The sequence below is a fragment of the Arachis hypogaea genome, chromosome 13, assembly GCF_003086295.3.
Source record: "Arachis hypogaea cultivar Tifrunner chromosome 13, arahy.Tifrunner.gnm2.J5K5, whole genome shotgun sequence".
Lineage (NCBI taxonomy): Eukaryota > Viridiplantae > Streptophyta > Magnoliopsida > Fabales > Fabaceae > Arachis > Arachis hypogaea.
This window is the reverse complement of record NC_092048.1, coordinates 34,287,283-34,312,965: the sequence shown is the minus strand read 5'-3', so window position 1 is coordinate 34,312,965 and position 25,683 is coordinate 34,287,283. Positions and strand designations below refer to the sequence as shown.

Below are 25,683 nucleotides of genomic sequence, written 5' to 3'. Positions count from 1 at the left end.
AGCACCCTCAATAACATTCTTGCTATAATAATGGTTCCAATCTTCTTCATCAGCATACCTGGCCTTTGTCTTCAATTACCACACTCCATCAAGGTCAGAAGACACACACTAGATAAAATTACAGAAGACTTATCGGAAGGAAGAGCGGCGAACGGCAAAGAGGCTGACGGACGAGCTGCGACAAAGACCGGCGAAAATGCGGCTGCAATGGCGAGGAAGACGGGGTTGGAGGCGGCGACGTTCATGCTGCGATGAGGGAAGGTGACGATTCTGCCTCAGCCCTCAGGCGGAGACGGCAAATATGCGATGAGGCCGTGAGAGTGAGAGACCGCGGCGCTAAGAGGGGAGGACCGGCAAGAAGAAAAAAAAACCCAAAATGCATGAACCGTTTATGACCACAAATAAAAAAGAAAAAAAAAAACTATTAAAGATGAACCGTATTTTGGTTTGATCAATGCTAACTGTCCAGTATTAATTGGTAGAAATAATGTGTCTTTAAAAAAAGATGTTTCTTGTATATTTATCTAAGTGGCGCCCTATTTTTATTTATGATTTTCATTACATTTGACGTTATTTTATTCTACCATTACCCTCTTTTGAAGCAAGAGTAGGTCTTTTCGCTTTTCGGTAATAAAATTAAATTCCGAGGGCATTCTTGACAGGTGCCCTCTCCTTTTCCTTAACATCTCAACGCTCTCAATCCCACACTCTCCCACTTTCGCTTCTACCTCATCGGTCGATTACATTTCTTGCTGCTTAGGTTTCATCGATCTGTGATTTTTCTCGCCTTCCTTGTTCCCCTATCTCGGTGGTAAAATAAGATTGATCCTTTTTCCTTTTACAGTTTTCCTTGGTTACCTGATAATAATTAATGTTTCTTATCACAATTCCTGAAATTGAGGTTTTGTTTCAGAATTTGATCGCGGTTGTGGTTCTAGGGTTTCTTTGTTTGTTTGGTTTCGGGGTTTAATTTGCTGTGTGGCATGAAGATCGAGGAGTTAGACGATACGGGGAGTAGTAGGGATGAAGAGAAGGGGGAGATGCAGATTGTGAGGGTTGATTCAAAGAGAGCGTTGGTTGGAGCAGTTGCTCGGATCCTGTTTTACCCGACACTCTTGTATAATGTGCTTCGTAACAAGATTGAAGCTGAATTCAGGTGGTGGGATCAAGTTGATGAGGTTTTCTTTTTTACTCTCTTTCTCCTGTGTCTGCGTTCATTCTTGCTGCTTTTACTCTCTTATTTCTGCGTTTTGCTCTGAATTGGAGTGAACTCTCTGATATGCGGGTAGATTTTCACCCTTGAATTAGAAACATGAGGCTTAATGTGGGTGGGACCCACCACAGAATCAACTTAATAGCAACACATGATGATCGTTTTGTGTTTAGAGCGAATGAGTGATCGTTGAAAATGAAGTAATTGCGAGGTGCCATGCCGTTTAATTTGTGATGTGTTTTGTAGTAGTGGTTTAACTAAAGTGTGTTGTTATTTACAGTTTTTGTTGCTGGGCGCAGTCCCATTCCCCAAAGATGTTCCTCACTTGAAGAAGCTTGGCGTTGGTGGTGTAATAACTCTTAATGAACCGTATGAAACTTTGGTGCCTTCATCATTGTATCATGTAAGTGTTTTCCCCTTTTCCAAATTGGAAAATTTTGAATTTGCGTTTTGTGTAAGCCTTGAAATCTAGGATTTTCAGTTAAGTATTATTTGTGCGGGTGTGTCATGTTTCGTTGATACTTAGGAATAATGAGTTATTGAATTTTCACAAATAAGCTCATAAGTATTGTCACGATGCCTTGCAATAGAGTCGTTTTAGGCTAGAACTATTTCTAATATTCTGGGTTTATTTGTTTCAGGCTCATGGAATTGATCACTTGGTAATTCCCACAAGGGATTATCTCTTTGCCCCCTCCTTTGCTGATATCAGCCGGGCTGTGCAGTTCATTCATCGTGGGTTTTCTTTTGTCTTTGAAATTTAATTTTGGAAGAGCAGGGGCTGGAAGTCTAATGCATCTACCAATGTATGTGTGTGCTTTTGTGGATGCAATGTAGGTAACTTTGCCTCACCTTTTGTATTTTGTTACAGAGAATTCAACTTGTGGTAAAACTACTTATGTTCACTGTAAAGCTGGGCGGGGAAGGAGTACAACAATTGTGCTTTGCTATCTGGTGATTTTATGAACTATCTTATACTTGTGATGTGAGGTGGCATGTGCTGAAGCTTTGAATGCTAATTGGTTGCCATGTAATGAACCATGTAATGAACCTATGTTTTGCAGATTGAATACAAGCACATGACAGCTGCTGCTGCCCTGGAATATGTGCGGTCTCAAAGACCCAGAGTGATGCTAGCTCCATCGCAATGGAAGGTATGAATGTTGCAGTTTGGTTGGTCATTCTGCCCCCTAACCTTATGAAGGCTAGTGGTATGATGATTGTAATGCTTTCTTTTGATTATGGTACCTCTTCACGGCATTCAACTTTTAATAATCTCTGCATTATCGTGAGCAGGCTGTTCAAAACTATAGCAAACGCAGACCTTGTTCTTTTGCACGCTCACCCTCATGGGATGCAGTTCTTATAACCAAAGCTGATCTTGAAGGCTACCAGAGCTCTGGTAATGCTGGTATGGAGCTGGCCATTGCTCCTAAAGTGCCAAAGACTAATCCCATGATATCAAGACTATCTTGTCTGTTTGCATCCTTAAAGACATCCGGAAATAGTGTACCCATGACAAGGTGGTTGCCGGTTTCTGAGTCACGTGCTTGTTAAGCCAGCAAGCCAGGCCAGCTTGACACGGATATGTACAGAAGAAGGTTGTGGAAATAAGTGAAGTTGGATACTTTCCCACAGAGTCGGTGCAATTGTGTTAAATGAGAGTATGCATAGTATGAAAGATAGGGAGGGAAGATTCCTCCATTGTCGTGTTATAGGTTGTAGTTCTCTTGTAGATACCTCATGGTCATGGGTGATTACTCCATATGCAAGTTAAATCATTATTGATGTGAAATAAATACAATTACTCAGTTGGTGGCCGAACGGTTGCTTCTGTTTACTGGTACAAGGTCTCTTTCCTGTTCCTTTGCACTTGCTTACTTGCATTGCCTGCCTGAAGCACAGCTCGTTTTGCAGATCTGACCTCTGTGGCTCTGCCTACTGCTCCAGTTTCTGTTGCAATATGATTCTAGGAAGGAACAGCGTAATATGTCTTGACGTGTGGATGCAGCCTTAGAGTGTTAGTCAGTTAGTGTTGCTCCAATTCTGGTGAAAAACTTGGGCGGTAGTATTGATATACAATACATTGGTCGTAAAAGTATCTTAACTATATATACATCACATTGATACATTGTGAAAAGTGTGCGATGCATCAAATAATGAAGTGTTTACAGACACTTAATTTAGTCAAAAGAAATAAAAATAAAATTGTGGATTTTAGAGTGAGAAGTTACAATAAAAATTCACAGATGACATATGAGTGGAGCAAAGTATAACCGAGTCAAGACTACAGAAGAAAAAAAAAAGGTTGTATGAAAACGTTAGAATACACTAGGGATTTACACTTGGAGAAGTGTGCTTTAGCAATAGATATCTAGTACCAGGTATCGGTGACCGGTGACAACTGAGTAATCTAATAAGTAATAACCTATTTGGCGTCGATAGTTATGTTGTTGATGCAAACTAGTAGCGTTCCAGAGTAAAAAAAAAAAGGTTTTGTTCGTTTTCTGTATGGGAAGCCAAACAGGGTGGCAATGGTGAAAACAATTGCTTAATCAACAAACAAGCATTGAAGGAGGAAAATGTATACATAGCATTGGTGATGGAGCCCCTTGATTTTGCATTTATGTTTCTTACCACTCTGCATTGCTTGAATATTGCTCTCGGTTTTCTGATTATTCTGAATTCTGATTTCTCTATTTTTATCCTTTCTCATGGGTTTGTTTTCTTTTGTTGCTGAGTTGTTCATCATGCATTTTTTAAATGCCGAACGAAGCCAAAGCTGACATCTCCTGGGGCTAATAGGGCTGTGCTTGATAAACATGGTTGATTATGCTTGCTAATAACAACAATGATAACTTTGATCTAATAGTCTATCTATTATTAAACTTCTGAATAATTTAACAACACTAATAATAATAAAAAAAAAGAGTTTTAAATAATATATGCTCTTTGGCTGAATTTCAAAAAATAAAACATCTCTATTTTTGAAGAAATAGTACATAAAAGTGATCAATATATATATATATATATGAGAAATTCTTACTTATTTTTCCTAAACGTAGAGACTTGTAATGGATTTCCTTTCAAGCCATGTTTCTGTGGATTGGAGGAGTTGGTTTAAGTATGGATTTAATTACTCAGAGTAGAATATGTGCTTGAGTCGGACAAGACAAGCCACCTCATGGACTTTCTTCATGCACAGAGAGAAGCCGGGATTGATGGCAAGGTAAATTGTTATCTCTGTGTACTGCTATTTGGACTTTTGCGTTTATGCCACAAAAGTACGATGTATTGAAATATTTGTAAACGGTAGTTGCTTTGATTTGTAAATTTATTTATCACATCCGCAACCTTTTGTTAAGAATTTTTCGGGTTTCTTTTGCGACAATTAATTTTGATATAATTAATTTAATTCCATGTTACATAGGCTTATGTTTTATGTTATGTTTTTCATTGCATAGTTCTCGGGATTACTATGAATGTTCACAAGATGTTCTTGGAAAGGGATGTTGAGTTATTCGAACAGTGCCAGAGACAACATGCAGAGAAAGAAACCAAAGCCAAAGATAAGATATTGAAGAGAAGAGGAAACTAACTTAGAAAAGACTAGCAGATGTTGCCACAGAGAATGGGTGGACGATAGAGTCGCATATTGGCTTTCAAGTATGCCACTCTCCATAATCAATTTAATCATGTCATAATTTATTGGTTTATACTTAATATATACTAGCGGCTCAATAGGTCTGTTCAGCCATTTTTCTATTATTTTTAAAAGATTAATTTTTATATTTTTATTTTTAAAATTATAATTTTAATAAAATAATTTAAATATTAAGAATAAAAAATTTAAAAACAAAAATATTTTTTTTAAATTATTTAACTTTTAGAATGTATAAGATTTATAAATTTAAATTAAATAAGATATCACTATGTTGTTATTATACGTAAAAAAAATCAAAATAAAGATTTAGAAATATTATTTGTAAATTAAATATTTATAAATGTTTTTAGGTTTATTTATTTATTTTTAATAGTAATTAATTTAAATCAAAGGTAATTTTTATATTCAAAGAATTTAGTTTTATGTATAATTCTAATTGATAAAAATATTTTTTTAATTTTATTATTTAATTTTTAAAATTATCTTTAATTTTATTATTTTTTAAAATTATTAATTTATATTTGTATTATATTGCCTCACTATATCAAACACTATTTTTTTTCTTACTATATATTATTCTTTATACACATACCTATCATTGTCTCATCGCTACTATTATATTACCTTATTCTCTTTTCTCATTTTTTTCTTCTCCTTCTACACTCTCTTCATCCGATCGTTATTAATTATTACCAAGTATCATCATCGCAACTTTTACTCTTGTCTATCACTTTGATTTATAACCATCTATTACCAAGTATCATCATCGCAACTTGTACTCTTGTCTATCACTTTGATTTATAACTATCTATTGTGTAAACTTTTATGAGTTGTTGAAGTTTTGCTAAAAGAATTAAGGCATAAATCATTTAAAATTTTTCGAAATTATCAAAATTTGATGTCGCTAATCCTAAAAAACATTATCAAAATATATTATTTTCAACCAAAATAATAAAAAATAGTACATAATTGTAAATTTTTTAACTAATAATTATAAATTTAAGTCGCAGTTTAATATAGTACCTTAGGACAGAAGGCAACTATTGCTATCCACAATTGACTGCTATTTTTATAAGTTTTATATTTATTTTATTGTGCACATCAATTAAACTATATTTTATTATTTCATTTTAGATGTTTTGAAATAATGCCATCGTATTATAAGGATGAGATTAATTTTCATAATCTAATACGTCTTATTATTTTATTCGTTATTTGAATACTATCCATAAAAAATAGTTACTTAAAGTGAAACACTATGTAAAGAGAGACATAAAATTTTTAGATTTATCGTTCTGATTTGCTTCTTAAACCTCACTTAATATACTCAAATTTAATAGTTTTGATGGTGGTGATTCTTTGTAATTATTTAAAAAATTTCAACTTTCTCTTTCTCTCTCTAACTCTCTCTACGATTTTGAACAAACTTAATTTTGTTATTAAATAATTTTTTAAGTTTAGAATATTTTTAACTTCCTATATAATAAGTATCTTTTAAATTATCTAATGCATAAAAGATTACATCTTTTCATGTGTATCTTGAAAGTTAAAAATTAAAGTTAAATGATATTAATTTTTTTTATTAAGTACAAAAATAAACATAGTCTGATTGATATTAGTTCTTTTATTAAGGTAGAGAAACTCCATGAAAGGCTAATATTAAGTCCCATATTCTTATATATGACAACATGTACTATTTATTATATTATATATAATCTTTGTACCATATAACAAAAAGGTGAAATCTATAAAAACAATACAAAGAGTTGACCATGACTTTAATTTCTAATTTTTTTGGACTATATTTACTTTCTAATAAACTATTTTATAAAGCAAATTATAAGGATAAAATAATCATAAAATTTATTTTGAAAAATTCAATAACCTCCCACTAAAATAAAAACAGCGTTGTTACTCCTATAACCATAATAATACGCTTAAGACATTGACCAGCTAAAAATGAGTGGAGAGAGCGGGTGAAAGCGGGGCGGTGGAGATGATGGGAGGATTTTAGAAGGAACCGTTCTTGTTGGTGGCAAAGTCAATGGGGATCTTGATCCAGGTTTTATAGATGAAGTTTCGAAGGGCAAAAGTGTTATGGAGGCTAGTGGAGGTTCTGGTTTGGACCAAAACAAGGTATCGGGGGGCGCCATGGAGTCTGAAGGGCAAGCAGCAACTCATGGTATGGGAGATGGGGAGAAGAAGGTAAAGGGTAAAGAACCTTTGGAGATTTCTTTTCGGGACAAAGTAGTAGGAGAATCTTCGGCTAGGTTTTCTCACAGGTGGACTCTCTTGATGAGGACAAAATGACAACCATTATTGATGGAGAGATACTTTATGTGGTCTTTACAGAGGAAGCCAGAATGATCCTATCTGCTCCATACAAGGATGCCATTATCGTTAAAGTCCTCGACAAAACCTTTAGCTATTTTGCCATTATACAAAAGATAAGAGGAGTTTGGAAAACCAAAGGAGGATACAAGGTGTTAGACGTTGGTTTTGGATATTTTCTCATCAAGTTTGATTTGCGGGAGGATAGAGAATGCGTGTTACTTGGAGGGCCATGGATGATCGCTGGTAATTATGTGGCAGTTAAGCCGTGATGTTCGTCGTTTCGCCCGTGTGAGGACACTTTTGGTTCTACTTTAGTCTGGATAAGAATCACAGGCCTTAACATATGGTACTATAATGAGAAGGCTATCTTGAATATAGCTAGAACATTGGAGAAGCCGATTAAGGTTGACTTAGCCACCAAATCGGTTGAGCGCGGAAAATATGCACGTGCGTGCATTCAAATTGATCTGGGACAGCCGGTGAGACGAAAAATCATGGTAAATGGTTTTGAGTACAACATTGAATATGAGAATTTGCATCTCATTTGTGATAGATGCAATTGCTTTGGGCATGTGACTCGAGATTGTGGTAAGATAGAAGAGAAGGTGGTTCGTGCAACACCAGAAAATTTGAGTGAACCACAAGAAGAAGACAAAAGAGCAGAAGCTGGAGAGCAGCCGATAAGCACCGCGGATAGGCCATCGGAGAAGGCGAAAAATCAGGGATTCAAATTTCAAAATAGTGAAACTAAAGATTCGCTAAATATGGCAAGTGAGAATTTTGTGGGTGGGACATTGCATGCATCTTCGCAAGGAAATCATGCATCTAATGATGGGGGTAGGACTAAAGTAAAAAAGGGCAAAGCCAATAAAGGCGCAAAAGTGGATTTTAATCTCAAAAGGCCAGTTTTTGGTAAAAAAAAAAAAAAAAACACTTGTGGGCTGATAAAGGGTCATTTTTGGGTGAGTGTGAAGTCAAGAAAAATGCTCCAAAGCCCAAAGAATCTTTTACAGGGACTATTTCTTTCTCTGGCGGTGCTACGGGAGTAAGGAAAGCTGCATCTAATGCTTCTACTCTGCTAGTTAAAATTAATCACAAGAGGAGAAGACCACCTTCACTTCAGAACTCACTGACTGAACAGGTTGGAGGGGTCAAGCATGGCAACGAAAAGTTGGAGGGCGGTGATATCTTGGAGGGAGGTACCAAGATGGGAGACAGAAGACCCTCAATGTGAGACGTTAGGGGTGGCGTTCCACCATCAAGTCTGGTTTTTTATGGATAGTGATTCTATGAACTTGATCAGTTGGAACGTGAAAGGAGACTCTAACAGGATGGCTCGAGTACACTGCAAAGAACTGGTAAGAAAATTTAATCCAGCTTTTGTTATTCTTGTTGAAACACATGTTACTTTTAGCTCTATGAGAATATTTTGAGAACGTTTGGGTTTTACTCCTGTGGGATTGTGGAAGCTAGTGGGCACAGAGGGGGTATATAATTTTTATCCTCTGATGATAAAGCTAAGTGTAGTGTGATAGCTACCATGGAACAATGTTTATCTGTTGCTATTGAAAGGAGTGGAAAAAAGTGGGTGTGTAGTGCAATTTACGGTAGCTCCCAACCGGCGATTTGTGAAGATTTGTGGGAACATATGTTGGCACTTGAAACTTCTATACAGGACCCGTGGTTGATACTAGGTGACTTTAATGAAATCTTGCATTCTCAAGAAGTGAAAGGGGGCACTTCAATGTTAATCACAATAGTTATTTCTCTCACATTTTGGATTCGTGTAATTTGTTTGATCTGACAACAGTGGGTAGGAGTTTTACTTGGTTGAGAAAGGTTCAGGGGAATAAGGAAGTGGCTAAGAAGCTGGACAGAGTTTGCAGTAATAGTAGTTGGAGAGTTATGTTTCCTGAAGCGTTCACATAGGTGTTCAATTGTTTGCATTCTGATTGTTAAAATCACAGTTGTGAATCATAGAGAGATTGTAAAAGACTATAAGTGAAGTGTATTGTATTATTAGTCCCTTAGTTACATCAGAGACTATTCATATATATAGTCATGCATGACTATCAAAAAGAGACTAAGAAGAGGTAGTTAGGAACTAAACTACTCTGCAGTAACAAACTCAGAAACTATCACAACCCTATTGACTTCACTAACTAATTATTTAATCTTAGTACTCTTAACATCCCCTTCAAACTTAGGTGAGGTGAATCACTCATTCTAAGTTTGTTTCTAAACTTACCAAAAAGTCTTATTGACACTGGTTTTGTCAAGACATCTACCACCTGATCTTGGGTAGGGATGTGTACCACAAAAAGTTTCTTCTGGTTCACAAATTTTCTCACAAAATGAAGATCCAACTCCATGTGTTTGCATCTGCTGTGCAATATAGGATTAGCTGCAAGTTGACAAGCACTTTGGTTGTTACAATAGATAGTTAGAGGTAATTTTTTAGCAACATTCAACTCTTGGAGCAGCTGTTGCACTGCCACCACCTCTGCCTGGGACAATGCAAGTGCTCTATACTCAGCTTCGGTACTACCTCTGCTAACCTTGCAAGTTGACAAGCACTTTGGTTGTCACAATAGATAGTTGGGGGTAATTTTTGAGCAACATTCAACTTTTGGAGCAACTGCTGCCACCACCTCTGCCTGGGCCGACGCAAGTGCTCTATACTCAGCTTCGGTACTACTTCTGCTAATCTTGCTCTATTTTTGTGACTTCCATGCTATTAAATTTGCTCTAAGATAGATGCAATATCTCGCAACGCTCCTACGATCATCAAGATCAGCTCCCCAATCCGTATCTGCAAATGCAATAATCCTATAGTCAGAACTTTTTGAAAATATCAAACCTTGTCCCGTCGTACCTTTGATGTATCTCAAAATTCTCTTCACAACTTTTCATTGCTCAGCTGTAGGATTATACATGAATTGAGAAGCTTTATTTACGGCATATGACAAGTCCAGTCTAGTAGTTGTTAGATATTGTAGGCCCCAACGATTGATCTGTATAATCTAAGATTTTCACAAGGTTCTGAGTCATGCTTGTGCAGCTTCACTAATGAAAGCATTAGTGTAGACATGGCGTTAGAGGTAGACATCCTAACTTTTTCTAATAATTCTGCAGCATATTTTTTTTGAGATAAAAAATAGAACCATCATCTAAGTATTTCACTTCAAGACCAAGAAAAAAATTTAGCTCCCCTAAATCTTTCAGAGGAAATATCTTATTTAAATTTGCAATGAGTTCTTCAATTTCATTCAAGCTAGTTCCCGTCACAACAATATCATCAACATATACAAAAAGATATGTGATAAAATTTTTCATATTTTTTACAAATAATGAAGTATCCGATTTAGTATTAATAAACCCAAATTTTAAAAGAGTAGATTTGAGTGTCAAAAATCAGTCCCGATGAGCCTTTTCAACCCATATAAAGCTCTGTTGAGCTTACAAACCTTGTTTGAATTCTTACTCTCATACCCTTGAGGTTGTTTCATGTCATGGGGGTTCGGCTATATTTTTATGTTGGTTGCCGAAGACCTAACACAACCCTCCTCCTTTATCCGGGCTTGGGACCGGCTATGTACCGCAAGTGTAACATAGGGACAGAAGACTCTTCCGAGCCTTGGTCGATTATGCACAAGGGAAGAAGATCAAAACTTTAACTACTATCGAAGGATTCGAGACTTCGAGGTAAAAGAGGCTCTAAAGCAGATGAAAAATGGCAGGGCAGTAGGACCTGATAATATCCCGATTGAGGTTTGGAAGGGTCTTGGAGGAAAAGGCATCAACTGGTTAACCAAGCTTTTTAATGAGATTTTAAGGTCAAAGAAGATGCCTGATGAGTGGAGAAAGAGCACCTTGGTACCTATCTACAAGAATAAGGGGGATATACAAAGTTGCGGAAACTATAGAGGGATTAAGCTTATGAGTCATACTATGAAGTTATGGGAAAGGGTGATAGAACGGAGGTTGAGAAAAGAGACACAAGTAACAGAGAACCAATTTGGATTTATGCCAGGCAGATCTACCACTGAAGCGATATACCTATTAAGAAGGATGATGGAGAGGTATCGTAGTAATAAAAGGGATCTACACATGGTGTTTATTGATTTGGAAAAAGCGTATGATAGGGTACCAAGGGAGGTTTTATGGAAGGTTTTAGAAAAGAGGAGAGTAAGGATCGCATATATTCGGGCAATTAAAGACATGTATGAGGGGGCCACAACTAGTGTGAAGACTCAAGGTGGTGTGACAGAGGAATTCCCTATTGGTATAGGATTACACCAGGGATCATCCTTAAGTCCATACCTTTTCACATTAGTCTTGGAAGTACTCACAGAGCACATCCAAGAGCCCGTGCCATGGTGCATGCTTTTTGCCGATGATATCGTCCTTATGGGAGAGTCAAGGGAAGACCTAAATAAGAAGTTGGAGTTATGGAGAGAAGCTCTAGAAGTGTATGGTCTGCGCATAAGCCGTAGCAAGACGGAATATATGGAATGTAAGTTCAGTCTGAGAAGGGAAAACTCCAATATAGAGGTGAAGATTGGAGAAAACATCCTGCGAAAAGTTAAAAGTTTTAAGTATCTTGGGTGCATCATACAGGATAATGGAGAGATTGAACAGGATGTAAATCATAGGATCCAAGCAGGTTGGTCAAAATGGCGGAGTGCATCTGGTTTTATATGCGACAAAAAAGTGCCTTTAAAACTTAAAGGTAAATTCTATCGCACCGCTATAAGACCGGCTATGCTGTATGGTACGGAGTGTTGGGCGGCTAAAGGGGAGCATGAACATAAGTTGAGTGTGGCAGAGATGAAGATGTTGAGATGGATGAGTGGTCATACGCGATTGGATAAAATAAGGAATGAAAATATAAGGGAGAGAGTTGGAGTAGCACCCATTGTGGAAAAGATGGTTGAATCGCGTCTCAGGTGGTTTGGACATGTGGGAAGAAGACCGATAGAACATCCAGTCAGGAGGGTGGATGAGATGGAAGATGGACAAAAGGCGAAAGGCAGAGGAAGACCTAAGAAGACCATCCATGAGGTGGTCAAACGAGATCTACATGTAAACGGTCTCTCTGTAGACATGATACATGACAGAGCACAATGGCGTCGTTTGATTCATGTAGCCGACCCCACTTAGTGGGACAAGGCTTTGTTATTGTTGTATACCCTTGAGGTTGTTGTATGTAGACTTGCTCTTCAAGCTTTCCATTAAGAAAAGCATTATTGAAATCAAATTGTCTCAACACCCAACCTTGGACGAGAGCAATTGTTAACACAATTCGAATCGTTGAGGGTCTGATCACTGGACTAAAAATCTGTTCATAGTCCACACCTTCCTTTTGATGATAGCCTTTGCCAACGAGTCTAATCTTATATCTCATAATTTCTTCTTTGCTATTTCGTTTTATAGCATACACCCACTTGCTTCCAATTATGGTAGCATTGGGTGGTGCATCCACCAAGTCCCAAGTGTGACAATTTATTAGAGTTTGGTATTCTGCATCCATAGTAGACTTCCAATAAGGAGTATTAAGAGCCTAAGTCACACTTTTTGGTGTGTTCTGATATAAACCCAAAGATGCTAAGGTTGTGTAGGCTCTTGGCTTATGGATACCAGCCTTTGACCTTGTTATCATAGGATGAATGTTGATTGGTGTAGGACTTGTTGGTGGCAAGGAAATTTCAGTTCCAGTGTTTGAAATTGATGGTGTAACTTGATGTTGCTATAAGTCTTTGTGATTCTGAGTTGAAGTTTTACATTGGACTTCTTGTGCATTTAAAGGTGCTGTCATCTCAAAGTCAGACATGATATTAGTATTAGTATGAAATTGTTCTAGATAATGAAGATCTTGTTGTTCTGTAACCACAGGCAAAGTCATGATAGTTTCATGAGAAATTACATTCAAGTTATTTGCATTAGATGATTGTAATTCAGTTGAAAATAAATCACAATAAGAAAAGACTTCTTTATTAAAAATAACATGTCTAGACACAAATAATTTTTCAAATTTTGTCATGCACTTATAACCATGATGTGCATTGTCATATCCTAAGAAAATGCATTTTTCAATTTTATATTCTAATTTATGCTTATGATATGGTTTTAAGTATGGAAAGTATAGGCAACCAAAGACTTTAAATATAGTATAATCAGGTTTTCTTTTAAAAAGAGTTTCAAAGGGATAGATGAAATTAAGGGTTAATGTGGTTAATCTATTAAGTAAATACACAGCTGTGCCAAAAGCATCCTCCCAAAATTTTATTGGGAGAGATGCAGTAGCTAACAAAGACAAACCCGTTTCAGTTATGGTCATGTGCCTCCTTTCAACACATCCTTGTTGTTGATGTGTGTAGGGACATGACAGCCTGTGCTTTATACCATACTGCTTCAAATAGTTAGTGAAAGTATTTGATAAGAACTCCATTCCATGATCAGATTGGAGAGCTTTTAGAGTACAATTTGTTTGATTCTCCATTAAAGCTATATAAGTTTTGAAGGCTGCAAAGGCTTGAGCTTTATTAGTCAATAAAAAAATATTGGTATATTGACTAAAGGCATCCACAAAAGCAATATAATATTTGAAACCAGATTTAGAGAGTATAGGAGCTGGCCCCCAAATATCCACATATACTAGTTCAAGAGGCAGATTATAAGAAGAGGTTGAATTAGAAAAAAGGCAATGCATGCATCTTGGCAAGAGAGCAAAACTCACAAACATTATGCACTTCTGAATTTTTAGGGACAGTAACGCCACAATCTTTAGAACGTGTATCACATTTGGAACATTAGTATGGCTTAAACATTTATGTCATAAATTAATAGTATTGAATTTTGTAGCAGTGAGAGCAACACTATTAAGAGACATCGTGCAGGGATTTATAAAAGTAGTAGTAACAATAGGTGCAGTATTTGAAAATTTTAATGGAATAAAATGCAACTCTTTTGATTTATTATCAAAATGTAAATTGTTACAAGATTCTATCTTTTTAATGAGTACATCATTTTCTTGTAGGCATGAATTAAAAGTATGATCAGTAGCATATTTCTTAGTACAGGGTGAGGTATTGAAAGAACAACACAAATATGTAGCACCATTCTTCAAACAAGAAACATTTTTAGGTACAATTAGGTGATCAAAAACATAAATTTTTCCTCTAGTGTAGCTCTGGAGAAGGAGTTGGCGAGAAACCTAATCACGAACAAGGCACTTTTTAGGCCAAATTTCAAAGAAAACATTATTGTCCTCTGCAAACTTTGAAACACTCATTAAATTCTGAGTAATATTAGGTACATGCAAGAGATCTTGTAAACGATAGCCAAAGTTATTAGATTTATCAATTAATATTGAAGAACCATAATTTAAGATAGGGATACCTACACTATTACCCACAAAGAGTTGATCTAGATCAGGAGGACCTTGAGAAGATGTTAACAAGTTGGTTGCATCGGGGGTAACATGATGACTCGCACCTGAGTCTGGGTACCTGGCTGATTCACCAATTGAAGAGGGTGCAGTGAGATATGCTCGAGGTTGATGGAATGATGGAGATGGTGATGGTGGAACGGTGTTAGAAAAAGGTATCTGTGGTGTGTTTGATGTAGAATTTGGTTGATAACCTTGATCAAAACGATAGTAGCAATTCCAAGCTACGTGACCATTGCGTCCACAAATTTGGCAAGAAAAGCGAGGATTATTCCATAGATTCCATCCTCCTCTTTGGAATCTTGCACCACGACCTCTCCGTGCTCCGCCTCAGTTATTGGAGCTAAAGAAGGATTGTGACAAATGCGCAATGGGAATGTGAGTACTAGGGTGTTTGAAACGATCAAGCATATCATCATATGCTTGTAGAAACGATTCTGCCTTAGCCACTGTGAATGTACCAAGTCTAGACATGACAGAAGTGATATAGCCACTATAGTCCTCTGGAAGCCCATCAATATGATCATCATCACTAATCTGATGGCCAATCGCAAGAAGAGATGCAACAAGTTTGTGAATCCAGCAAAGGTAATCAGAAACGGTAGTCGTTTTCTTGACACATTTTAGTTGTGTTTTGAGACTTTGAATTCTTGTCTTTGATGCAACAGAAAAAAAGTTAGTGATGGTGTTCCATGTTTCAGCAAAGGTGTGACAATATAGAACTTTATTCTTGAAGGAATTAGATATTGAAGAAAAAAGCCAAGTAGTGAGTGCAAGATCATTCTGACGCCATTCTTTGTATGCTGTGCATTCTTGAACCTGTGTTGTGGTTGTTGTGGGAGCAGGTGATGGTGATGGTGTTGTAGCAGGTGTAGTACCCGGAGTGGTATTTGATGTGGTAGAGAAATCTTGATTTGAAGAAGCTTCAAGAAGGGTTGTTTGCACATATCTTGCTGGTGTTTGGGTGGGATCCAAATGATGCTCCATCTCAAGAGTCTGAATCATGAGCCATGCTTGATGTTTCCATGTATTATAGTTGTTGTCTTCAAGTTTTTCAGCAAGAAGAACCAATCCTGGTTTTGTTGTGGTAGAAGAACTGCTTAGAAGCAGTGCCATTGTTGAAGGAGATGAATGATTAAAGAACAAGAATCAATGAAGCAAAGGGAAAAAAATTCAATGGCGAAAGAATAGTGGTTTTGAGGCTCTAGATACCATGTTGAAATCACAATTGTGAATCATAGAGAGATTGTAAAAGACTATGAGTGAAGTGTATTGTATTATTAGTCCCTTAGTTACATCAGAGGCTATTCATATATATAGTCATGCATGACTATCAAGAAGAGACCAAGAAGAGGTAGTTAGGAACTAAACTACTCTGCAGTAACAAACTCAGAAACTATCACAACCCTATTGACTTCACTAACTAATTATTTAATCTTAGTACTCTTAACACTGATCACTGCCCTTTACTCACCAGATGCCTTAGACTGCCAGTCAAAAAAGGCAGTAGACTGTTCAGGTTCCAAGCTGCTTGGGCTACTCATCCATCTTATAAAGGTGTCGTCCATAAAGGTTGGAATGACAACATTACCCATATAAATGGCAAGCTTAGAAAGGTGCAAGAGGCTTCTCTGAACTTCAATTCTCTTGTCTTTGGGAATATTTTTATCAAGAAAAGAGCTCTAGAAAGAAAGCTTAATGACTTCCAAAAAATATTAAAATTTTGTGATGATGCAGTTGTCAAAGAAGAGGAACAGAGGTGTAGGGATGATTATAATTCGTTTCTTCTTCAAGAAGAGATGCTCCGGTTCCAGAAATCTAGGGAGTAATGGGTTAGGTATGGTGACAAAAATACGAAGTTTTTTCACATGCAGACCATCATTAAAAGGAAAGCAAACAAGATTTATGGCCTTTTTGTAAGCGATGGATCTTGGTCTTCTGATCCAGATCTTCTTCAGCAAGAGGCACTAAACTTTTATAAAGATCTTTTTTGTTCAACCGACCCGGTGGAGGTAAATTATATGGGTGATTTTTCAAGACCTTCTCTCAGTAGTGAAGCTTGTGAGAACCTTACTAAGCCGGTGTCGATGTTGGAGGTTAAATCTGCAGTGGACATCATGAGTCCTTTCAAAGCTCCAGGGTCGGACGGGTTCCAAGCATTCTTTTTAAAATAATATTGGGATGTAGTGGGTCAAGATGTGTGGAGTCTGGTGCGTAGAGTGTTTCAGGGCGACACGTTTAATCCTTCTATACTTGAAATCCTTTATTGTGCTCATTCCTAAGGTTGACTCCCTAAGCAGAACGAAGGACTTTCAACCAATCGGTCTCTGCAATGTCATTTACAAGATAGTAACTAAAGTGCTAGTAACTCGTTTGAGACCCTACTTGGTTGATATTATATGTCCAAATCAGGGAGGCTTCATTCCTGGTAGAGGAGCTCCTGACAACATCATAGTGGTGCAAGAGGTCCTTCATTTCTTAAAGAGAACGAAATCAAGAAAGGGCATGATCGCTTTTAAGATAGATCTAGAGAAGGCATATGACCGGGTCAATTGATTGGAAGTTTTTAAACTACACCTTGAGTAGCTTCAGCTTTCCTACCTCTACTAGAAGTCTCATTATGAATTGTATTCAGGCGTCATCTCTTTCGATATTGTGGAATGGGAATAGGTTGGATAGTTTCCAACCCAATAGAGGGTTGCGACAAGGAGACCCATGTCACCCTATCTGTTTGTACTCTATATGGAGATGCTAGCTTGCTTTATATCTAACCAAGTGGAGTTGGGGGCTTGGGATCCGGTTGCTGCTTCTCGAGGAGGTCCACGAATCTCACATCTCATATTCGCAGACGACCTTCTTCTTTTTTGTAAAGCAAGCAAGACACAGGCCCACCAGGCCATGCATTCTCTGAACTTATTCTGTAAGATATTGGGCATGAAGGTGAACATAAATAAGTCCAAAGCTGTTTGTTCAAATAACGTGTCTAATACTTGTAGAAATGTACTGACTAGTGTGTCTCTATCAGATTTGCTAATGAGTTGGGCAAGTACTTGGGGATTAACATCAACCATCCGCGGGCATCTCGAGCGGCTTGTTTGGAGGTGGTGGAGAAAATTAAAAGCAAATTGTCTAGCTAGAAGGGTCGGCTACTTAATATGGCCGGCAGATTATGTCTTGTAAAACCTGTGGCAACGTCTCTACCTATATATCAAATGCAGGTCTCCCTATTCCCGAACAAAGTGTGTACTAAGATTGATTCTGTTATGCGTAATATTTTGTGGAAAGGAAAGACAGATGAGCAGGGCTTAAATTTGTTAAATTGGAGTACTGTGATATGGGGGCCTTGGTGTTTGCGACACTCAATGTGTTAATACTGCCCTTCTTGGTAAACTAGTTTGGCAGCTCTTCCACGGTAGGAACAAATTATGGGTGCGCATTATGCTAGCTAAATATGTTCAAGAAAACTTGGGGTTGGATCTTCCATGTCCTATGCAATCCTCGAGCATATGGCGCAACATCACAAAGACAGCTAGTAGGCTTAAAAATGGCTATGTTTGGTGCATTGGTTCTTTAACTCAATCCTTCTGGTATCATCCTTGGAGACCATCGGGGTCTTTAGCTCCAGAGATCCCTTTTGTGCATATTTCAGACACTTGTCTCTCTTTGGACGATGTGTGGTTTGGTGGAGATTGGAATTTTGATCATCTTTATACTGTGTTACCTGGGGCCCTAAAGCTAGATATTATAACTTACAACCCTATAGTGCAGGTAGGGTGTGATCCAAATTGGTGTTGGAGATCTAATGCCTTAAAGACTCACTCAACAAGGGATGGTTATGAATGGCTCCTTAAAAGAGAAGGTTGCATGGGATACAAATAAAAATTTGTTGTGGCTCTAGCATTTGGGAATACCTGAGAAGGTCAAGGGGTTGATTTGGCTCATCCTGCATGGGGCCATTCCTACTGCTAGCTTCCGTTACCGAAGACATTTAACAGCAACAGATCTTTGCCCCAGATATAATGAAGCACCAGAATCTGTAGAACACTGCCTCAGACTTTGTAATAAAGTGAGGCCGATTTGGGAGAGCTTGAAGGTGGGAATGCAAACTTGGGATATCTCCTTGGATTTTCAAAGTTGGCTTCGCCTAAAACTTCAGACCAATGAAGAGATTTTTGCAGTAGGTCTTTGGTGAATTTGGAGGGACAGAAACAATGATATTTTTAATCAAAATGACATTTGGAGCAAGGAGAAAGTTCTCAAGCTTATCAAACACTATGCAGTTGAGTATGCTGCAATTAAGCGTTCTAATCAAGTGACACATCATCCCTCTTTGTGTAATTCTTGATGCCCTCCCCCAATCAATGTTAAATTAAATTGTGATGCTAGTCTTTTGGATCAAGACCAACTTGCTGGTTTTGGGTGTGCTATTTGAAACAGTTCGAGTAAATGGTTATTGGGTTGTTCGGCAAGCATTCTGATAGGAACTATTATTTGGTGTGAGCTATTCGCAATTTGGAGGGGTCTTTCTTTGGTTTGGGAAAGTGGTCACAGGGAGGTAATTTGCGAAACAGATTGTCTAGAAGCTTATCTCTTGATTATAAAGGATTCATCCCTGATGTGGAGAGAATACACAGACCTTCTTTTGAAGATTTCTGAGGTGCTACAGCGAAATTGGGCGGTTCAAATTCAATTAATTCAACATAGCAAACTCAGTAGCCGACCGTTTAGCTAAGACAGCGGCTAGTCATTCATGTCCTTACACCGAATTTTTAATTTCCTGTAGTGTTATTGAACAAATCATTAGGAAGGAGAAGATATCTCCATCTTAATTGCTCTTTGTTCTTTCTTTTATCAGACACAAAAAAAACCATAATAATACATTTCCTAACAAAAAAAAAAAGAGTGTTTGCAAATTGTTAATAAATAAAAAAATGGACTAAGTATACATCGAATGTCTTCACATTTTTCACCATCTTCATGTTTTGTTTAATTCTATGTTAGTTTTAGTTATATCCTTTATTTTATCAATGTCTTTACATCCTTCACTATCTTTATATTTTGTTTAATATTATGTTAGTTTTAGTTTATATCCTTTTGTTTTGAGTATGATGTATTCTCACTAGTAGTTTGATTTCACTCTAATTAAAGTTTTTTTTCAATTTTTTAGAAAAATCTACCAATTTTGTCCTTCATGCACACTTTTATGTGTTTCTCTTACTATCGCCCTTCTCCTTTTTTTTCAACACCATTAATTACATCGCCGTCTCTATCGTCTTTTATTACCTTTATCCACTGTAGTTATAAATTTTATTCGGTTTTACACATAACTTCTACTTCTATTTTTTTTCTCTTCATTTTACTTATTTAATTTATATTTTTAATAATTTTTCTATCATTTTAATTCATTTCTAACTTTTTACGTTAAAAAATAGTTCTGCCTTTTTCTTTTATCGATTTGATGTAAAAAAAAATTTTTATCTTATCACTTTGATGTAGAAAGAAATTTTTTTATATGATATGTGTTCTTATATTTTTTTATTATTTTTTTTATCTAATTAAACTATCTTTTATTTAACATGTCAAGAATTAAACTTAACTTATTTTATAATGAGTAATTTTTAAATCATCTAATTTATAAAAAAAGTCACATTTTTTTATTTATTCTAAAAATTAAAAAATAAAAATTAATATTAATACTTTTAGACTAACAGAATTAAATAAAATACAAAAATAATTCTTGAATAAAAATAAAAATATAAAATTTTAAATTTTAAAATATAAAATAATTATAAGATAAAAAATTTATTTAAACATAATTTTTTGTAAAATACTTTATGAATGGACATAAATATAAAATGAACTTTGAAATTGTGATATGAGCACTACTGTTGTCCAACACCACACAAATAAAAGATGACATGTAAATACACATTAAAAAATCAATAAATATATAGCCACTGCTCTTCATTAAGAATAGTTATTTAAGTTCAAATTCATTTTCTCAAATTATTGATACCATTCAAACTAAATATACTTTAAAGTTTTATATCGACCTTGAATAACAGGCATAGACTTTCTCTTTCAATATTGAGAAGGTTTTATATTCATGGTTAGAAAAAAAAATAAAACTTACATAACCAGAGATAGAAGAAGACAGACAAAAAATAATTTAAATGATGACACAATGAATAACTATGTGTTAGTTACAGTAAGAAATCTGACTTTAATAACTATATTTTGTAAATATAAGACTAATAGAATTACCTGAAAGATAAAAAAGAGTACCACCTATTTGTAGTGGAACAAAAAAGAAGACACCATGAGTGAAAGTTGTGCGTAAAATAAAGAAGTAACCGCAATATGAATGAAGAAAAAATAATAATTATATTTTATATCAATTTTTAAAATGTATCACTATTTATTAATAAGGTTAAAATAAAAATACAAAAATTGGACACAATTCTCTCTATTTTTTTTTTGTATATTGTTATAGATAATTGTCAGCCTAATTTTTTACCCATCAATATATTCTATTTCTCACTTCTGGTATAATCAGTATTTTGAAGAGGGCAGTTATTTATGTAATTTTTTGAAAGTTGTTGGTAATTTTTGTAGATGTTCTACGAAGCACTTCCACAAAGATAGTTATGATTAAAGATTGTTCGTGAAGTAAGAACTTTATTGTTTGAAGAATTACTTGGATTTTTTTTTTTTGTGACATTTATGTTCTCCTATAATACCTATCTAGCCCAAACGAATTTAAGACTGAATCGAAAAATAGGAAAATATATTAACTTATTAAGACATTTTTTTAAATATATTAAGAATGAACAAGTTAGGACAATATATTAATTTAATAGGACATTGAACAGCAATAAGATTTTGAACAGTTCGTCAATAGCATTAAAGTATAAATTAATTCAATTAATTTTTTTCTTTTAAATTTATACTTAATGAAAAATTTAATTAATGTTCCTATATAGATATAACTGACTTCAGCTCGTCCTACTCCATGTTTGAATTTAGAGGTGTCCGCGGATCGGATTGGATCAGATATGGCCGAAAATTCGATCTGATCTGCACAATTTTCATCGGATCGGATCGGATATGATATCCGCGCTTTTTAGTGCAAGATCCGATCCGATCCGATCCGCAAATATGCGAATTGGATCGGATCGGATATCGGATCCGCATGATTAAACCTTCTCTTTTTAATTATATTTCTATGTAAAAAAATTCAATAAAAATATTTTTTCATACTTTTAAACTTATTTATTCCTAAAATATTTTTAATCAAACTCTTTCTAAATAACAAAAATAAAATAATACAATATATGAATAATAATTACTAACTAAAACATACAAACAAGCTAAGTAAATATAATACCAAACATATATATATTTATTTATTTTTTAATTATTATTGTGCGGATCTGCGGATTCGCGGATCGGATATGTGGATGTAGAGCAGATATCCGTGATCCGATCCGCAAAGGGTGCGGATCGGATCGGATCGGATCCGATCAATTTGCGGATCAGATCGTATTCACAATTTTCAGATCGGATGCGGATATTTACCGCGGATCTGCGGATACGATCCGATCCATGGACACCCCTATTTGAATTTGCCTATCTTTGATGGAGGCAAAATATATGTCAGTTTTTCAAAAATAAATAACGTAGTAAAGAATAAAGTAGTAGAGATGATATTTAGAGTGAATAACGTACTTTTATGCGTAGTTAAGGTTTTATATTTATAGAGTTGTTGTGTCACGATTACTCCTAATATTGCGAAGCTATTGAGAATTTTAGCCTATTTATGTGGTAACTGTTCTTTAGTGATTTATAGTTTTACCTGAGTCGGGTTATTGCCAACAAATCAGTTAGTAATATATTTATAGTTTGAATAAATTTCTACATCCAAACAAAATACTTAACTAAGTCTAACCAAATTGTTATAACCGCTTTTCAAATCACGCGCCTTCTCCTTCTCTGATTCCTTCTCCTCCTCCTCCTTCTTCTTCCAAATTCGCGTACGCAGGTTCTTCTACTTCCCTCCTCCTCCTCCTCCTCCTCCTCCTCCTCCTCCTCCTCCTCCTTTTTCTTTTTTGTTATTGTCATCACCAATAACACCAACATTTTGTTAACATATTTATTGGTTTTCATTTTCTCTGATATCATCATTAAATAATTTCGGTTCATTTCTTATTTTATTTCTGTTCATTTGTGTGTTAATTGAGGTTTACTTGATGCTGCTGATAAATATTGACCAAATTGTTTATTCCTTAAGTAATTTCGGTTCAAATCTTAATTTTTTTGAGGTTCATTTGGGTGATTCAGAAATGAATTCGATGAATTTTTGTTAATGATGGAGTCTTTTTTATTGTTTGTTCAAATCTAAACTAATTTCGGTTCATTTGTGTGCTAATTGAGGTTCACTTAATGCTACTGATAAGTATTGACCAAGTTTGTTAGCAAAGAAGAATGAAATTATTCATTATCACTTTATTCAATTGTATTAGATTTCACTTTATTCCATTCAGTTAGTTTAGTTTTGAATAAGTAGTTAAAAAGACTCGATCATCAACAAAAACACATTGAATTTATTTCTGGATCCAAATGAACCTCAAATAAACTAAGAAATGAATCGAAATTACTTAAGGAATAAAAAACTTGGTCAATACTTAATTGCATCATCAAATGAACCTCAATTAATTCATAAATAAAAAGAAATTAGTTCAATTTTAAACAAGCAGTCAAAAAGATTCAATCTTCAGCAAAAACACGTACAATTTATTTTTGGATCCAAATGAACCTCAATTAAACTAATAAATGAACCGAAATTACTTCAGGAATAAAAAATTTGGTTAATACTTATCACTAGCATCAAGTGAACCTCAATTAATTCACAAATGAATCGAAATTAGTTCAATTTTGAGCAAACAGTCAAAAAGACTTAATCATCAACAAAAACACATCAAATTTATTTTTGGATCCAAATGAACCTCAATTAAAAGGAGGAAAAAAAATGCAGCAACAATAGCAACAATAAAAGATTGACGATTGAGAAAAAATACATGAAGAAGAAGAAGGAACATGAAAAAGAAGGAGGAGGAGGAGGAAGAGGAGGAGGAGGAATGCGAAGATAAAGAATGAGTAAAGTAAAGAAAAAGAAAGAAGAACACGAAAAAGAAGAAACGCGAAAATAAAAAAAGATATGTTTGCGTTATTGATACATGTATACAAGTTTGATGTAATGAAAGAAATTTTTGTTACGTTTAGACTAATTTAATTAAATTTAGTTAACAAAAAAATTTAAATGCATAGCTGAACTATTATAGTTTATACAATCAAAATTGGTAGATTAAGAGTTATTTATGCATACTTGAAGTTTAGTATCATACCATGATTTTATACCATCAAAGTGCATTCAATTAACAGTTACTAATATATTTGGATTTCAATTAGAAATTTTTTTTGCTATTTGCATCAGAACAAAATGTACAATAGAAACTATATCGAATAAGTACACGACCTACACATGATGTCTGCTGTACACTAACAATTTATGATACATAGATATTAACACGAATACAAAATACATTACGAAATAGGATATGTGGACATACGGATTTTATATTTTTATAAGATACAAAAATATAGTATATATATATATATATATTTTTTAATTATTTTTAATATTTTTTAATTATATAAAATATTTAATTTTTTTATTTTAATAAATAATAATATATATTATTTTTAAAATTATTTTAAAATTCTATATTAAAAATAAAATTATACATATTGATATACAATAGTATTTAAATATATCTATTTTTTATATTTTTTTGTTAAAATATAATTAAATATAAAAAATAAAAGTGTTAGACAAATATTAAAATATCATGTCTAAAATGTGTCAGGTAAGTAGACACTACCGCTCATAACAATTATAAAATAGAATTATAAAATGGATTGGAATTGTATATATATTGGGAGAGTGCACTAGGATTACGAGCATTCCTCCTGCAACTTCTTTATGGGACCAAATCTCTGCCACATAAGCAAAACTGCCCCACGACTACTACTACTCTTGCACTTATCACTTATGTTCCCTTCCAAAGCATCCAAAGTCTCCCATAAAGAGAAAGTCCTCCATACCACACTACATGCATATTCCATTCCCAACAACTAATTCATATATCACGAATATAATTATTTAAACCATGTCTATGCATATAATCTCTATTTTTCCTTTGTTTTTAATTCTGATTATTAAGCAAGCATCAATCTGACACAAACAGTACTAACACATATCATATAGTAGATCCATGGCTACTAGTATATATATTATTTTATATATACACACGGTGAGTGAACGTATAGGAGTTATACGCAGTCAATCAAAAAGAGAAAAGAAAATGAAAGAACCTAAAAAGTTTATTCTTGTCTTCTCATCCCTATTCAACACGCACCTTTATTCCCAACAGAAACTACAATGAAATTACCTATTCATTATTTTAGCTTTATTGCATGAATATTATCCCATGGAATTAAACAAAAGGATTAGCATGCATCTCTCTCTCTCTCTCTCTCTCTCTCTCTCTCTCTCTCTCTCTCTCTCTCTCTCTCTCTCTCTCTCTCTCTCTCTCTCTCTCTCTCTCTCTCTCTCTCTCTCTCTCTCTCTCTCTCTCTCTCTCTCTCTCTCTGTGATAAACACATCTTTACTCCAATAATACCGTAGGGAAAAGCTCGAATCTAACGCAGAATAAAGCATTAAAGATGTGTCTGTCTCCTATACTATATGATATCATATATTTATTTCTGAGATATCACTCTCTAGCTTTCCCAAATACTAAACAGAAAAAGTAACCCTAGCACATAGAATGCAACTTGTCTTGTGTCATTCAAAATAAAAGACCTACTCATCAGTCATCAGTAATAATTTCAATAACAAATTTTGAACGTGGGTTCCCTCCTCCTTATTACTGGATAGATCATAGAGATAGGAATATATGA

General features: G+C 35.0%; 1 protein-coding gene and 1 long non-coding RNA gene across 3 annotated transcripts; both read left to right on the top strand.

The window, feature by feature from the left end:
- The first annotated feature begins 481 nt into the window (after nt 1-481).
- Nucleotides 482-3,455, top strand: LOC112738015 (phosphatidylglycerophosphate phosphatase PTPMT2). 2 transcript variants are annotated; one of them, XR_003169186.3, is made up of 8 exons: nt 482-811; nt 914-1,178; nt 1,494-1,616; nt 1,855-1,948; nt 2,085-2,167; nt 2,278-2,367; nt 2,510-3,056; nt 3,131-3,455. XR_003169186.3 is itself a non-coding variant. In XM_025788237.3 (7 exons), exons 2-7 carry the CDS (start codon nt 984-986, stop codon nt 2,768-2,770), a joined length of 846 nt encoding a protein of 281 aa, XP_025644022.1. In that variant the 5' UTR covers nt 482-811; nt 914-983; the 3' UTR covers nt 2,771-3,062. The 2 variants fall into 2 exon arrangements, 1 of the variants encoding a protein (XP_025644022.1); XM_025788237.3 differs by lacking the exon at nt 3,131-3,455 and having other exon boundaries at nt 2,510-3,062.
- A 376-nt stretch (nt 3,456-3,831) lies between these two features.
- Nucleotides 3,832-5,697, top strand: LOC140177922 (uncharacterized). Its single transcript, XR_011869572.1, has 2 exons — nt 3,832-4,442; nt 4,678-5,697. It is a non-coding gene; the product is annotated as an uncharacterized lncRNA (long non-coding RNA).
- Nucleotides 5,698-25,683: the final 19,986 nt, after the last annotated feature.

What these genes read in the sequence shown, in the direction of transcription:
- LOC112738015 (XM_025788237.3), top strand. Translation starts at nt 984, where the DNA reads ATGAAGATCGAGGAGTTAGACGATACGGGGAGTAGTAGGGATGAAGAG. An exon ending in GGCTGTGCAGTTCATTCATC is followed by an intron (nt 1,949 to 2,084) that starts GTGGGTTTTCTT and finishes ATTTTGTTACAG; the next exon opens with AGAATTCAACTTGTGGTAAA. An exon ending in TAGCTCCATCGCAATGGAAG is followed by an intron (nt 2,368 to 2,509) that starts GTATGAATGTTG and finishes TATCGTGAGCAG; the next exon opens with GCTGTTCAAAACTATAGCAA.